This window comes from Genypterus blacodes, unplaced genomic scaffold (assembly GCF_046128005.1).
Source record: "Genypterus blacodes isolate CSIRO-AG114 ecotype Tasmania unplaced genomic scaffold, CSIRO-AGI_Gbla_v1 ptg000094l_1, whole genome shotgun sequence".
NCBI classification, from domain to species: domain Eukaryota; kingdom Metazoa; phylum Chordata; class Actinopteri; order Ophidiiformes; family Ophidiidae; genus Genypterus; species Genypterus blacodes.
Window position 1 is genome coordinate 1,212,573 of NW_027466898.1, and position 15,781 is coordinate 1,228,353.

General features: G+C 41.0%; 1 protein-coding gene across 1 annotated transcript; it reads left to right on the plus strand.

Annotated features, from left to right (window-relative positions):
- The first annotated feature begins 9,599 nt into the window (after positions 1–9,599).
- Positions 9,600–14,791, plus strand: LOC143007871 (keratin, type II cytoskeletal 8-like). Its single transcript, XM_076159366.1, has 9 exons — positions 9,600–10,237; positions 11,896–12,104; positions 12,209–12,269; positions 12,378–12,473; positions 12,588–12,752; positions 12,913–13,038; positions 13,144–13,364; positions 13,468–13,526; positions 13,687–14,791. The coding sequence occupies exons 1-9, from the start codon at positions 9,725–9,727 to the stop codon at positions 13,920–13,922; spliced, it is 1,686 nt and encodes a 561-aa protein (XP_076015481.1). The 5' UTR covers positions 9,600–9,724; the 3' UTR covers positions 13,923–14,791.
- Positions 14,792–15,781: the final 990 nt, after the last annotated feature.

Genomic DNA, 15,781 nt, shown 5'->3' on the forward strand with positions numbered 1-15,781 from the left:
CATACGCCTTTACTGGATGTTTTGCCAGTATCATTTGAATGACTTAATATCATGCCAGAAAAAGCAACAGCTGCAAATCATGTTAAGATGATCATTCACAGTGGAATGGGTGCAGAAATCTGAGTTAAATCCTATTGGGTGAGGCAGTGTTGGGAGATTAACCTAAAGGCAAGGCCTACATGGGAACATTTTCAGTGGTTTCTTGGCTATAATGAACAGCAGTTACGATATTTATCTGATGTTTTCCAACTCAGTGCCAAAATGAAGATTTCCGCTGTATCCGTTTGACAGCTTTATTGACAGAAAAAGGGAAGGTATTTCACAAGTGTAGTGAGAGATGATAAAAGGCCTGACAGTGAGAGTTTTCTTAGAACAACTCAATTTTTTCCCTGCACTTGAACCTGTGCTCTCTGTCTCACCTCAAAAAGCACTTTATCCTCGTGTGGTGATTATGCCACAGTGTGTGATCAGAGCTGATAGTTTGCCTGTTCAGATCAAATATTGACACACAGATCCAAGACCTGCGGCAGTAGTACAGTCTGGTTCTTAGGCTCTCAGTACACTTCACACATGACCTCTTCTCCAGGCTGCACAGAATCTTGCCTCACACTACTGACTGTGGGGATCCAGCCCCTTGGGGAACGTGCACAATAGAAGCAGGCATAGAGGATGGATGGATGGATGGATGGATGGATGGATGGATGGATGGATGGATGGATGATTACTGTACACTTTGCCACATGCTGTGACCCTAGCATACCCATACTCCCAGCAGGTTTTCTATCATGCTTTGTTATTGATTTCTTTCTTTCTTTTCTTTTTGTTATTGATTTCTTTCTTTTGACTGTTTGTCCATTGTAAGGCAAAGGATTGTTGAAGAACTTGTGAATATAGATTCACAATCACATAAGATTGGTCCATTACAGTACACAACACCAATTGATGCTGATTGCTGAAATGATGACGCCGTTTAAATTATTATTTTTTTAAACAATGTCTTGGTCTTAAAGTGCAGTGAATGATTTTAAGTAAATGACAATGAGTGTGTCTCATGATGTAAGAGCCAGGGACTAGTTTGTAAATTGTTCGGTATATTGTAATGTCTATCAATGCACCATCAATTAGCCAGTATGAGCTTAAGCCCAAAATCAGGGTGCACACAACTCACATTAAACCAAATGTATTTGAGCAAATAATAATTGATAAGTTTTTTAGTCGTAAATCAATCCATTTTTAATTACACAAATACGCTTGTGGCCACACCCAAGCAATCCCTTCCAAACTCACATATTTTTGAGGTAATGTGTCAGTGAATGTGTCATCATAGCTTGAGGATGTCACATCAATCACAACAGCAAGTTATGACACAGTGACAGTCTTAAAACCAAAGTAATATAATGAAACTGTGACAAGAATACATACACATGAACTGCACTCTTTTGCAGACCAGTGAAAGTGCAACATTCTGATTTGAAATGAATTGCATAATATAAACCCAGAAATCACAATATGTGGGCATTCACCATGAAGATGCACACTCTGTGTGTGTAACGTGGCCCATAGCTCTATAGGTTCCACACAGCAGACTGGTAAGAGCTGTGCAGCTGCCGATAAGAATGCCAACATGACAAAGCATAGCTACAGAATTGGTTGAACAAGTTGCCTCATGCGCTAAGTGAAAAGTACATACATAAGGGACAGCTCCCCTCCCACAGTTCTTCCTAAAGGGCATGAACTATCAGTACCATCAATGTAAAGATTCATAAGTCTTCTTCATCTTTAGTGTGTGAGTTCATTTTATGTTACCAGGATGCTTAAGAGACATGCCATACATCATGGAATGGAATATATTCAGTAGAATGCCTAAGGTGGCTGTGTTATACAAGCCTGTCAAATCAGTTTGGCAGTGGCTGAACCAACAGAAAGAGACACTGTGCTGTCATTAGTGCACCTATATTTAAAATGTTATATTTGTTCCTGTTTTACTGTACTTGAGAGAGTGACTTTTGTGGGTTGTGCTCGTTTCTTTGTTCATCTCTGAGGATTGTTGCTTAACCTGAGGATGACATTGTTGGTGGGTTGAACAGATCACAGTTCATGACAACATATCTTGAAAACTGAAAACATTTTTTTTTTACTGATTTGCTTTTTTTGTGGTGCAACCACTAGGCCACAATGCTGTGTCAAGGGATAATGAGGGAAACTCTAATCAGGAAATGTACTAACCACTTCCCAGAGGATTTAAGACTGTAGATTAGCTTTACTCTTGTGCCAAACAAAAATCTCAATATAATAACAAAATGTACATTTACCACTTAGCTTACTAACCACATCCATGCTCCTAAGAGGATTTTAGATTGTCCATTATCTTTTTTGTTTTTATCTTTTGCATTAAAACATCTTTGTATTCTTTGAGAGACGACCATAACATTTGCTGAGCAAATTTATACTCCCAATAGGGTAAACCTGCTTGAATTTATTGACCCCATAGTAAACTGCATTTTGCATCTCCAAGTGGGAAATGCTGTGTATTCCTTTAGTTATTGTGAGACAGTAATAGGAAGCCCCTGTTGGCTCACCAGAAGAGCTCCAGCTTTAATTTTATCCTGATCATATGCAGTAGGTCAATGGGTCTCTAAACATGTTCAATGGGCTTGATATTCCATTGTGGTACTTCTGTTTAAAATGATTAACTGTTCCTGGACACCATGCCAAAAAGCATTATCAGGTTGAATGTGCATGATGGTCATGAATGGAGGAAACTTTATTTCTGAATTGATCGTTTCATATTTGAATATGTTACCTACATTTATTAATAATTAAAGGTGTATGTCAGATGGATGCCTTAAAAATCATTACACCTCTCCAACCAGCCTGCACAGCTGTAATCATCAATTACATGCCACACCCTCAGTCCTACCATTGTGTTATGGGAATACTGGCACCCTAAAATTACTTGACAAAAGTAATTCCATCATATTAATTATAATTTTTATATAATGTGCTACAAATCTGTGGCAGCCCGCCTACACTATAGCAATGGGAGGGACAGGCGTTGACTCTCCTAATTTGACTTAACTTCAAAGGGAGAACATTGCTGGCTGAACAGCAAGATCATGTTAGATTTCTTCCTGACAGTGCTGTAGCAAGTCTCCAGACAAACCCTACCCCCCTAGGACCTTCCCATCAAACTTCCAGTCAGATTAGACTTCTGTACCTCCTATTCACCCTTTAAAATAAGTATTATTGGTTGAGCCAACAGGATTGTACCCTTTGTACCCATCCATTGCCATTCCCAGAGGATCCTCATAGAAAGCCTGTCCAAGTGTTCCTGAGCAAGACACTGAACCCCTATCTGTTCCTGATGTGCAGGTTGGCTCCTTGCATGGTTTGCCTCAGTGAATGAATGGGTGAATGTGAGGTCATTGCACTTTGGAAAAAAAGCGCTATATAAGTACAATCTACTTTTGATTTATGTTTTTGTAAAGCAATAAAATCAAACTACCACAGGAGCAAAGAGGCCAAGTATGTATGTGCATGATCTTCAAAACAACAAAAGCTTTGCAAAGAGAAATAGTGGTTATATTTGCTTTTGTCAACACTGATTTAGATTGTCAGCGTTAAGCTTCTTCAATGAAGCGTTTTTGAAAAATGTATACTACCCCTCTGCATTCATCGTGCAGGTTTTTGCTGGGTGTGGTTGGTCTTTCCCATATTTCATTTCTCACCGTTTGCAATAACATTAATATTCTGGCATTTATATGCCTCTCCCTACAGCAATCTATTAGCAAATCCCACATGAACTAGTCACAATCATACTATGTAAATTCCAGTTGATGGAGGGGTTAAACTTTGCACCTTGCATGCCAAATGATCAACCCAGCATCTTGTTCAGACTCCCCTCTTTGGACGCTCCAAGTGCAGAAACTTTTAGAAAATGTAGTTGTGTCCATATCAATGCGATTACATTGATAATTTGCGAAAAAATGTATTTAAAAAATCACAACACAAACATCACTACATACAACAAGAGTGTTGATTGTTTACTTTGGTACCATGCATGAACCTTGAACATGGCCTTACACAGTTCTGGCCCGGTTCATCTTGATTTAATAATCATTTTAACCAGAAATCTAAAATGAGTTTAGTTGGCAAGTAGAAGTACAGTGTGTTTGATTATGTAGAAATCTGTCAAACTTGAATATACAACAGCAGCACAATGGCAGATGACAGGAGAATTGATTCATCTAGAATTTCTAGATCCTTTTCAACCGTATCGTATTTGACAAACATCTGTAGATTTGCTTTGGAAAAGCACTGGGTGTGAGGAAACTTTCACCAGGTTTGTTAATGGTGGACAGGTTTTGGATTGGTTTGCAGAGTGCAAGTCTTTAAGAAGGAAAAAAAGATTACTGAAATATTTCCCATGTCAACAAGTTTCACTCCAACTTGGTGGTAAGAGGAAACATTTGACTACAAGTTCTGGTGCGGATTGCAACAAAGTCAATCTTTTCAAATAGATTATAAACAATATCAGACCCATGTGTCACACAAGTCCAAGGGCTTGAAGGTTTTCCGTCCAACCATCACTTCATCATCTTCAGTCACCGGTAATCACATCCTCGACAGAGAAGAGTAAACAAGCGAATCCAGGTGGTGCAGCATTTGTTTTGCAGCGATGGTTATTCATAAATGACATGTCAGGACTTGTCTTGACCACTAAGGTGTGACAGTAAAGCTCAGTACAGTTAAGTTCCTGACTAATAACATGACCTTGCCATGGTCGAGGCAAAGATTGTATCAAGTGATAGATGATATGGGCAACTCTTGCAGTTATGTAAAACACTGTCATAAAATGCAAAATTTCATAGAATGCAGCTGGTAACAAAATGTGCCAAAGACATACCTGGATGATTCCAATGTCATGTACTTAAGTCTTAGTCTTAATTTTCTTGGGGGATCTCCTTGCCAAGTTTCATTGGAGAAAACTCCCATTTGAAAGTTGGTTCTCATGAGCATGCAAGCATTCCACAACATGTGCAGACGGGAGAGACTCAGTCATATCATGTCATATCATGCCAGATGAAATCGAATCCTATAACAGATTTGTGGGTGCCACAACCTTTGAGGATAGGCAAAACATTTTCTCTTAAAATCTAATAAGTACCTTCTGAAAAGCTATATTTCACATGTTTCTCTGACCAGGTTAAACATTTTATGCTTACTTTGACTTTTAGTTGTCTTCTTTCGCTTTATGTATTTTCGTTTCTCCTCCTCTGAATGTATAAAACAAATCTCCAAAATGAAATGAGTGACAATTTGGTTACAAAATGATCACTTGGGTACAGAACATTTATCAGCAATAACAAAATAATATATTACCTGTACGACCCAACTGTACAGGTCACTAGCTGTGCTATGTCACTGTTGCTTTGCTTGCTTCCGCGCTTAATTCACACGTGTATCTCTTCCCCTTGTTCTCATTAATGTCTCTGAATATATACAATCTCCAATTTTTTTGTCAATGTCAAATCTTTTCTACATTAAATAATATTCCCAAAAAAAGAAAATCAACAAACAGTTGTGCTTTTTGCAACACATTCATTCATTTGCATGCACAGCAACTGTCTATGCATGGAAAATAGGGTGTACAATGGGTTTTGTAGCTTTTCTTTACAGCTAATGATATTAGTTATGATTCTGCATACAATACTGGCTAGAATAAGACTAATAAGAGGCTGAGAGATTAGTATTGACACAAGGCTTCCCCACTGCTTCAGATCTAACTGGATTTTACACAAGCAATTAAAACTAGTTACCATGTACAAAAGTACTGGATTTGTTTCTAACTCACGTTGTTCATCGTATTGACTTATTGGGATGGGCTGCAGATGCATTACCTCAGGCAGGCTGTTACTGCTGAGGACAATGCTTGCTGGCATTGACAGAGCTGACTCACTTTAATGGTAGTGGTTGGGTAAGATGTAAGTTATTTCAGTTCTTTGCAAGGTTAAACCGTAACAGCTCACCTCACCACAACTCACTAGCTGAGGAGTGTGAAAGTTCTCTGCACTGGGCAAGCCCGACCTGATGTGTCAAGTGATGTAGGGCACCTTAGTTTAGCTATGACATTTCTAATGTGTGGTCAAAAAACTGTTGCAGTACATTACACTTTTGTCTTTTGTTTTGTTCTCCCCTTGTGTTTACCCCCTTTTTTCACTTGCCACAGCCCATGATGTGGTATGCAACTGTTGGCATGGTGCAATGATGTCAAGTGTGCCAACGTTGATGTAATTCGAGTCTCCACGGTTACATAGTCTTGTCATGTCAAGTGTACGGTATCTTTGCTGACTCTGGTTGGTGACTGTCGCTGTTTGTTCTCCCTTTACTTAATGTACATCACACATGCTTGCTCTCTTCATTGTTTTCATTCTCTTCTTTTTCTTTTGTGTCTTGTTTTCTTTCTCTGTCTTCCCTTCTGTATGCACGAAATCTCAAGAATTGTCCAATAACTGGATGCTCATTGTAATGCCAGATGCTTAAAAACAAAAAAAATGATATTCTGCAACAATCAATGCCATCAAACAAACAACAATGATGTCATCCAATAAAACTCACAACAGTGGTGCAATCTAAACCATCAGTTACACCAATGATGTCATTGGAACTAATGACAACCTTGTGACATTTTTTCATTATGAAATCACACATTATACATTTCATTAAGATATACATTGCAGAATCATATGAACCCTTTGAATTACTAATCATCTAGTTCATCTTCGGCGGTACACATTAGTATTAAAGAAGAACATGAGTATGAAGAGAGTATGAGTATGCAGGTATGTTCTCTCTCAGTGCTTAAAAGTCTTTTGGGTGTGACTCAGTTGCACCCTTCGGCTTGTTTAGATTCCCCTACAATACCAGAGGACAAGAAGCCAACACCTACAGTAAGTCAGAGAGCGTGAGATGGGTTCCAACAGGTACCAAAAGCCCCAGGTTGTCGGAACAAGAAATTTGCTCCTGATGTTTTTTCTCCCTTTAACTGTCAATTATGCAACAGATGATTTTTCTTTTGTCACTGACTTTAAAGACCTTAAATTCATCAAAGAAATTAAGATTTCCCCTCAATCACCAATAAGATACAGGCCCGAACAAATGACAATACAAGTAGAAATGAACGAATAAACCTGAAAATCTGTTTCTGAAAGACTCAAGTCTAAGTGAAGGTCCTTCATTCATCCCTAGATTGCTATATTCTTCACTACTTGCAGCCTTATATGGTCTTTTTCACACTGCCCACGGATGCAGCACTGAAGCAATGCAGAGCGTCTTGGTGTTCAGTTCAGCACCCATTTCAACAGATTAAAGCAAATAAAGCAAAGCAAACATCATATCAAACATGTTCTTGATATATGCCCTTAGATGACATTACCCACAAGTGTACTATGCATGCATTCCCTCAAATTACAATGTTGCTCTCCCGCAAACAATTGTTTGAGTATCTGGCAGCCACACCAAAAAGACTCATTGCAAAGGTACATTCTGTACACATTAACACATTTAACTGTCTGTCCTCACATTAAACGTCTGCCTTTAAAACCAGCAAAAAAGACAGCAAGAGAAATGTGTAGTGTTGTAGTCAAGGGATTCCCTTGCTAGACTTGGAGAAGTTTCACAATATCCACCCATCATTCAGCCAATCCACCAGGTGGCCAATCAGAGGCAGCCCAGAGCTCATGTTGCTCATTTTGATGTGTGCCATGTCCATTTCCTAAACATAGCAATTGATTGTTGTCAAGCACCTTTTCCCTGTCACCCCTCCCCCCTTGGTTGTGGGTCTTGAGAACCCAACTTACACAGTTTCCTCTGGTAATTGTGTACCTGGTTAGTCACCATTTGTTTAAAAGTACTGTAAACCTGTTGCACCATATAAATAAACAATTCCCCTTTGGTTAATTTTTCCCCTGATAACATCCAATCGTCTTTTATGTTAGTTAGCCCTTTTTCCTGGACTTACTGAGGTTGTAACAGTGAGCATACTGTCTAACACCTCTTCATAGAATAGCCTGTCTCCATCTAATTTCATGCACTGACATGTAAGTACCCTGCTCTCTGCAAAACCGGTTTCCTCAAGAGGCTTAATCTTAATTCTGTCCTATAGCGCTGTTGCATCTAAAACATACTTTTACTGTTAGTGCCCTTGAACAACATTGGCTACAATGTAACACTTCAAGAAAACTACCACTTATTCTCAAAATCGATCAGTGTCTCCTGTCACTATCCTGCACCATCCACCCACCTTCTCTTTGTTATATTTTCAGTGTTATAATCATATGCCATTGCCTATTCTGCTTGTCCAAATTGCATACTTTAGAGGCTGTTATGTGTCTCGTGACACTCATTATGGCACTCAATAGCCATAATGTGTTAAGTCTAATATATATACGTACGTATATATACATACGTATGTATATATATGTATATATATACATATATACATATATACATATATATAGCATTTATACTTATTTTGTTCCTTGTGATGCTAACTCAGGACACAGTAATGCAGACTGCCTATATTTCTGTGGAATGCTATAACCATCAAAAATTGGATGGCAAATCATATTATCGATCTTCATGTGCACAGTATATACCATGGCCATTGTACTTTTCAAGGGGAATGAGTATGGGCCGTTGCGAGGATGACCTCATAATAATGAGCCTTATTGGCATTATCCAATAGTTTAAGAAAGTCACAAGGTTTCCGCCTTGTCTCACATAAGCATTGTTCCTTGTCTGACATGTTCAGAGGCTCAATTCACAAATATTACCATGATTTAGACTGCAAAAAACATTGCAAGCTAAGTAGATCAGGATATGGGATGATCCATGATAGGTCTATACTTATACCTATTTTTAAACATGTCGCTTTGGCAATGCAGGTGATTCTTCATATTCAGCTTCTGAGCTCGAGTGTAATGATGATTACTTAGCAGACCATATACTTGATTTCTTTACCCCCAAAAATACATGTTTGACTCCACCCCTGGCCTAGACAAACAGTGACACCACGATGTTGGCGTGTAGTAGAATGGAAGGTTTGGGGGGATTGGGCATGCCAAAGGTTCTTTTGGCTGCGAAAGGGCTCTCTTTGCCTGCTTCAATGCAAACGCATGCAGTCTCAGGCATACACACATGAAATACACTGTTGCAAATGCAGTTTCATGAAGTATGTAAAAACTTTTAATGCATCAAAGTTATCATATTCCCTTGTGTTAATAGTGGTAATTAGTTTGCTTCACCCACACTGCACAGAAAGCCCTTCTAGTTAAATACATAAAAGTCTTTGCCAACATGTCTCCTGCAATTTCACCTGAGGCTGTGACAGTGCTTCTCTGTGAGCACCTGGGTGTTTTGATCCCTTATCGCCTTACAGAGGTGGCACTGCTACCTGTCTGACAGGCTGGACGGCTCCACGTCAATTTACCTGCCTGCAAGTGAGCCTTCCAGAGCTCAATGAAAGGAGGAGCATTCAGGGGGTGGTGCAGAGGAGGTGGAGTTTATGGGAAACACCTTCTCTGGGAGGCAGATAAAAAGGCTTGGTAGACAGAAGAAAGATACTTAGAGGGACTTGACTCTCCTCTTAGTGCGCTCCACTCCACTGCCGTGCCCACTCTCTACTCATCTTTTTTTCTCTGAACTTCCTCTGCAAAAACCAGTCATGTTTCAGGGTTTTTCATCCAAGTCCTTGACTTTTGGTGGTGGTGGTAGTGGTGGTAGTAGTATGAGACGTACGATGACATACGGGGCAAAATCTGGAGGTGGAGGTGGAAGTTCTCTCAGTGTTTATGGAGGGAGTATGAGTAGGGGGGGCGGCGGTTATGGTGGTGGCAGCAGTTATGGTAGTAGCAGCGTTGGTTATGGTGGTGGCAGTTATAGTGGTGGTGGCGGTTATGGTGGTGGTGGCGGTTATAGTGGAGGTGGCGGTGGTGGCGGTTTTGGTAGTGTTGGTGGTGGCGGTTTTGGTGGTGGCGGTTTTGGTGGCGGTGGCGGTGGCGGTGGCGGTTATGGTGGCGGTGGTGGCTGTATCCCTCCCATCACAAGTGTCACATGCAATGCCTCCCTGTTGAGCCCCATGCAAGTTGACATCGACCCCGACATCTCGCTTGTCCGTACCCAGGAGAAAGAAGCCATCAAGACCCTGAACAACCGATTCGCTTCTTTTATTGACAAGGTAAGTAATCTATATGTGTTTGTTCTATCTTTAGTTAGAGTTATGATTAAGCTCAATCTTTAAATCTGTAATTGCATGTTACAACTTCTAGTTGACAGAAAGGCACATAGTTAACATTTAGAAATGCATGAATGGTAAATTCACTGTATGCAGCAGTTTGTTAGATTGTGTAATTGTCATGTGAACAGCTGCAGTCTGTCTCCCTTGGGCTCATTAAATATTACGCTGCAACTGATCCAACCCTGTATTCAATGCAAGTTCAAGGGCCCAACTCTTATTGCAGTCTGCATGATCAGTGTTCGTAAAGCCCCACTATGCATCAGTTATAAGCTACGCTGAAACTGAAAGGTAACTGCTGCTTGGTGCTCCTTTTCCAAATAGTTGGCTCCTTGCAAGCTGTGTCTGTGTAGGTTCAGACAGAAGTGAGAGGTAGCAAACACTAGTGTGACCTTATCCTGTCACTGACAGCTCTCTGTGTCTGAGGGGATCCGGTGATCACCTATCCCCATGGCAGCAAGGATTTATAAGCCTTCTCCAGTGCAGCTGAAAGTGGAGCCCATCTAACCTCTATCTGCAATGCACGTACTCATATTTTGTCAGTTCTTTTTTAAAGTCTATGTGTGAACTTCCATGTATTACATATATCAGAAAAGAAGAGAATATTTAGTCGTATGGAAACTCCAAAATAAATGACTATGTTTTTACATTATTCAATGCACATTATTGTAAAGCCTTTGACTGTAAAAATGAGGGACCTTTCCTCTCAGGTAGAAGATCAGGACAACGCCCTGTGCGTGAAAATGCTCAGTTAGCTTTTCCAACATTGTGTACAAACCACACCCAATGTGTGTGATCATACAGATGAGCTGGTCCTAACCTCAAAGCAGTAATTCTTTTTCACATTAGATGATGCAAAGCTAAATATCCAGGAGTTTAGTGTGCACATAAATACACATGATACTTTTAAATTACTTAATTTTCATATTTATACAGGACAGTGCTATGATAAATTATAGAAATTGAAAACCTCAATTATCTATTTACATGACAGTTACATACCCTTAGGCATATAGAATTTATTAAGGTTATTAAGGTTTCATGGCAAGAAAGTATGCATTCTGGGGGCGAGGGAGTGGTAACCTCAGGTTTAAGGGGTGGAGTGGCACCATAGGCCTGACTTTGCCAAGTCTTTCTGCAGACACCAAAATAGGGAGGGGTCTATTCTTCTGTCAGCCTCATACCTAGATGACATACATGGTATCTTAGCAGCAGGTGTTGAAACACGTTTCCTGAGATCATGGGAATTGTTCTCAAAGAATGATCTCACAAGAGTAGGCACGGCTGTGGCATGCAAAGTGACTCCGAAGTGGGTGTCACCTCCGAGGGCACATCCCTGCCCTGAGGTGATGTTTTAGTATGGCGGCTGCCAAGATAGGCACATTGCAAGGGCTTTTTTTTAATGAGAGAAAGTCACACACGTTTGTGGTATGATGGAAGGACAACCTGATGAAAGTAAGACAAATAATTGAGACGTCTTTGTGAGCATGTTGTGAGCATGCCTATAATGATGAAGATAAAGGACAGAAAATAAAGTCTACTTTTCACTTCATAATCATGATGTCGAAGTGAAATTAACCAAATATGATTTTACATTCCAGGTCCGCTTCTTGGAGCAACAGAACAAAATGTTGGAAACCAAGTGGAGCCTGCTGCAGGAACAGACCACCACCCACTCCAACATCGATGCTATGTTTGAGGCCTACATCGCCAACCTGCGCAGACAGCTGGATGGGCTTGGCAATGAGAAGATGAAGCTGGAGTCAGAGCTGAAGAACATGCAAGGCTTGGTGGAGGATTTCAAAAACAAGTGAGAACAGCACCTGAACTAAAATGTTCATCTTTTTCAAATTCTGTGCTGCCACCTGTAAACCAAAAAGCCGACTGATCATGTCTACTGTTTCTTTGTGTCAGATATGAAGATGAAATCAACAAGCGTGCTAGTGTGGAGAATGAGTTTGTGCTTCTCAAGAAGGTGAGTCAATTGTCAGTCACAGCATCAAACCGATAATGATGGTGGAGTAATTTGTTGTTCCTTATCAGACTCTAAAATGTGTGCAAACTGCTTTTCTCACGCCTCTAGGATGTTGATGGGGCCTACATGAACAAGGTGGAACTGGAGTCCAAGGTTGACTCCCTTCAGGATGAAATTAACTTCCTCAGGGCTGTCTACGATGCGGTAAGCCAAATATAGCACACTGAAAAGTAGATATGCTGTAGCTACTCTATCAGTGAATATAACATGACTTCTACTATCAAACCAAACTTGAATTTCATTCAATGTTACATTCAGGAAATGCGTGAGCTCCAGAGCCAGATCAAGGACACCTCAGTCATTGTGGCGATGGACAACGGCCGCTCTCTGGACATGGCCGGGGTCATTGCTGATGTGAAGTGTCAGTTTGAGGAAATCGCTAAAACAAGCCGCCAGGACACAGAGAGCCACTACACACAGAAGGTACAACTTGCACATTGAAGATTATCTCTCCAATATCATTGGCAATCCACAAGATCAATATGAAGCACACACCTTGCAATTTGCAAGTGATGGAGGGGACTACTTTCCTGATTTCTCTATATTCAGAGCACCTCAATAACAACATTTCTTATATCTACAGTTCCAGGAGCTGCAGACCAATGCAAGTGGATTTGAGAACGACATTCACTCCTCTAAGGCTGAGATTGCTGAACTCAACCGTCAAATTAACCGCATTCAGAATGAGATTGAGGCAGTCAAGGCACAGGTAGGCTGTACTGCTACATATGTAGAGATTTTCATTTTACAGCTGATTGCTACAGCATGAATTGCATGTTTATCAGAAAAGCCCTAAATATTGACAACTTTCCAGCGTGCCAGCCTGGAAGCCCAAATCGCTGAGGCTGAGGAGCGTGGAGAGCTGGCTGTGAAGGATGCCAAAGATCGCATCAGGGATCTAGAGGAAGCCCTGCAGGCAGCCAAGCATACCATGACCCTCCAGGTCCGTGAGTACCAGGAGCTCATGAACCTCAAGCTGGCTCTGGACATTGAGATTGCCACCTACAAGAAACTCCTGGAGGGAGAGGAGGAAAGGTAAAAAAGATTGTAGTATTTTAGAGATACTGAGAGAGGCCATTGCATCTTGTTGTACAAGTAGCAGAACCTGTAGCTAAACCATCTAATATACCCCCTGCAGAATTTCCTCTGGTGGTCCAACAGCAAGTATCCACATACAGAGCAGCTCCACATCCTCCGGTAAGCATCCATATCATCGCTTTTCAGAAGAAAGTCTATGGAAATTTTCAAGTAATCATGAATTAAAAAAGTGAAAACGAGTTCTATTTTCTACAATTTAATTTCAATGGGGCAGAACAAACAGCATGACCAATAATGCATCCAACATTTCCTTCACAAGGTCTTAAGAGCAGCGGCGGCGGCGGCGGCGGCGGCGGCATGATGTTTAGCGGCGGCGGCGGCGGCAGCATGATGTATGGCAGCGGCGGCGGCGGCAGCATGATGTATGGCAGCGGCGGAGGCGGCGGCGGCGGCAGCGGCGGCAGCATGATGTATGGCAGCGGCGGCGGCGGCGGCGGCGGCAGCAGCATGAGCAGTTCTGCGCGATCCTCCTTCACAACCGCCCGCAGATTCTAAACACTACAGTTGTCATCATTGCCCACCCCTTCTTCATCTGTCCTTTTTTTCTTCTCCTCCTTTATTCATCCCTTCTTCCTGGCAACCACTCCAATGAGCTTCACCACCACAAAGCCCTCTCCCCCTACTGACACACAGTAGCGTCTGTAACCTGTTGCAATCCACACAGACAGCATATGCCCCTGGAAATCTCAGTATGTGCTCTGATTGTAATTTTACACTTCTTTGTTGTCACTTCCTGTGTGGCCGCTCCCTCTTTGGCACCACATACCCTCAGAGAGTCAGAGAGTACCTTCAACAAGTAGAGGCAGAGAGTCTATTAGACCAGAAACAAAGGAGCAGCAAAGATATGAGTCAGACCACTCTTCTTTTCATCAGTCGGCCTGGCTGTCTTTTGGTTGCTGGATGTCCCGTCATACAGACAAGACCATGCTTGTGTCATGGCAGATAATCTTTGCAAAGCAACAATCACTGCACACAAAGATGCAACAGAAAACCATATATTTGCATAGAAGGAGGTTCAGCTACAATTCAGTCCACCTCGAATTTATAAAGCGAACATGTATATTGCTGACACCCACACAGTGTCACATCTGTAATTTCCTCTCTTCTGCAATGTCTCTTCTGTTCTGCTATCTTGTTGTGTGTTTTGACATTATCAAAAGCAGCCACATATACATAACACTCTTGTCTTTTGGGATCCACTTTTTCTTATTCTGTTCTGAGGGAAAATGAGCTTTCCACTAAAGTTTGTAAACGGCATTTCCTTCCAGTTTCATTGAGTAAAAAAGATGGAATAGGCTGACTGGGACAACCAGATTAGATGTGTACCACCAAAACATCCTCAATAAATCTGAGTTTCATATTCATTCAAGTCTCCACGTTTTCATTTATTTGGTGTGTGATGTACACTTTAACTAACCACTGCTCTCATCAAAACAAGTGACACAAAGTCTTTTACTGGTATTTAGTTTTATGTATCCCATTCCTGCATGTACCACATAAACAGAATGAATCAGTTTTCCTTGAATCAGTCAGTCAAATTGCGCTGATAATACAACAAATCCTCCTCTGTGACCCTGCAAAAGGACTTGCCTCCTCCATCGGCCTGCTTTCCCAAACTTTACCTGAAATGACCTTTCAGAGACTCCTCTGCGACCTCAATGCTCTGCTGCTGCTCCCCCATCACGCCATACAGAGTGCAAGTACACACATGAAGTAATGAATGAATGACGATGATGATGATACTAAGATAAGCAAAAGAAGAAGATAAGTAAAACAAAGCAAAAACATAATCATGTATTTCATGCCCATGCATACACATATATTTCAACATATACCTATTGATCTTTTAGGTAAGCCAATAATCCTTTTTCATGTGAGTCTGTGATATTTGATACAGCACCATGTTGCATGGGGATTGAGGTTTCTAGATTTCCAGGTCATAAGTGAGCTCCATCTTCAACATCTTTTGCCCATAGTGAACTATGTGACTATCCTTTTACTGTATGTGCTGCTAGTGTTTCAGGTCCTAGATTGTTTTGCAGATTGTGGCAACAGCATTGGTTTTTTTTAACAGGTGTTGTTGCTGTTTGATTAATAGTTTGCATATTTCCATGTCAGATGTCAGTAGTGGTTGTTTATAGATTAGATATGTCAATTCCCAATGCGGTATTCCTGGACCAATCCGCAGATGGTCCTTAATTAGACATTTACGTGTAAGACGGCAGAGCTTCATGCAGGCAGTGAAACATGTGGCTGAAAGGAGAGGTAAGTCTTTGGACCAAGTATACCAGTCAGTGCTTTTAATACCAAAACAGGTGAGAGAACATGTAATGATAAAAAATGGTAAATATGGT

What these genes read in the sequence shown, in the direction of transcription:
- LOC143007871 (XM_076159366.1), top strand. Translation starts at nt 9,725, where the DNA reads ATGTTTCAGGGTTTTTCATCCAAGTCCTTGACTTTTGGTGGTGGTGGT. An exon ending in TCAGGGCTGTCTACGATGCG is followed by an intron (nt 12,474 to 12,587) that starts GTAAGCCAAATA and finishes TGTTACATTCAG; the next exon opens with GAAATGCGTGAGCTCCAGAG. An exon ending in CTGGAGGGAGAGGAGGAAAG is followed by an intron (nt 13,365 to 13,467) that starts GTAAAAAAGATT and finishes TACCCCCTGCAG; the next exon opens with AATTTCCTCTGGTGGTCCAA.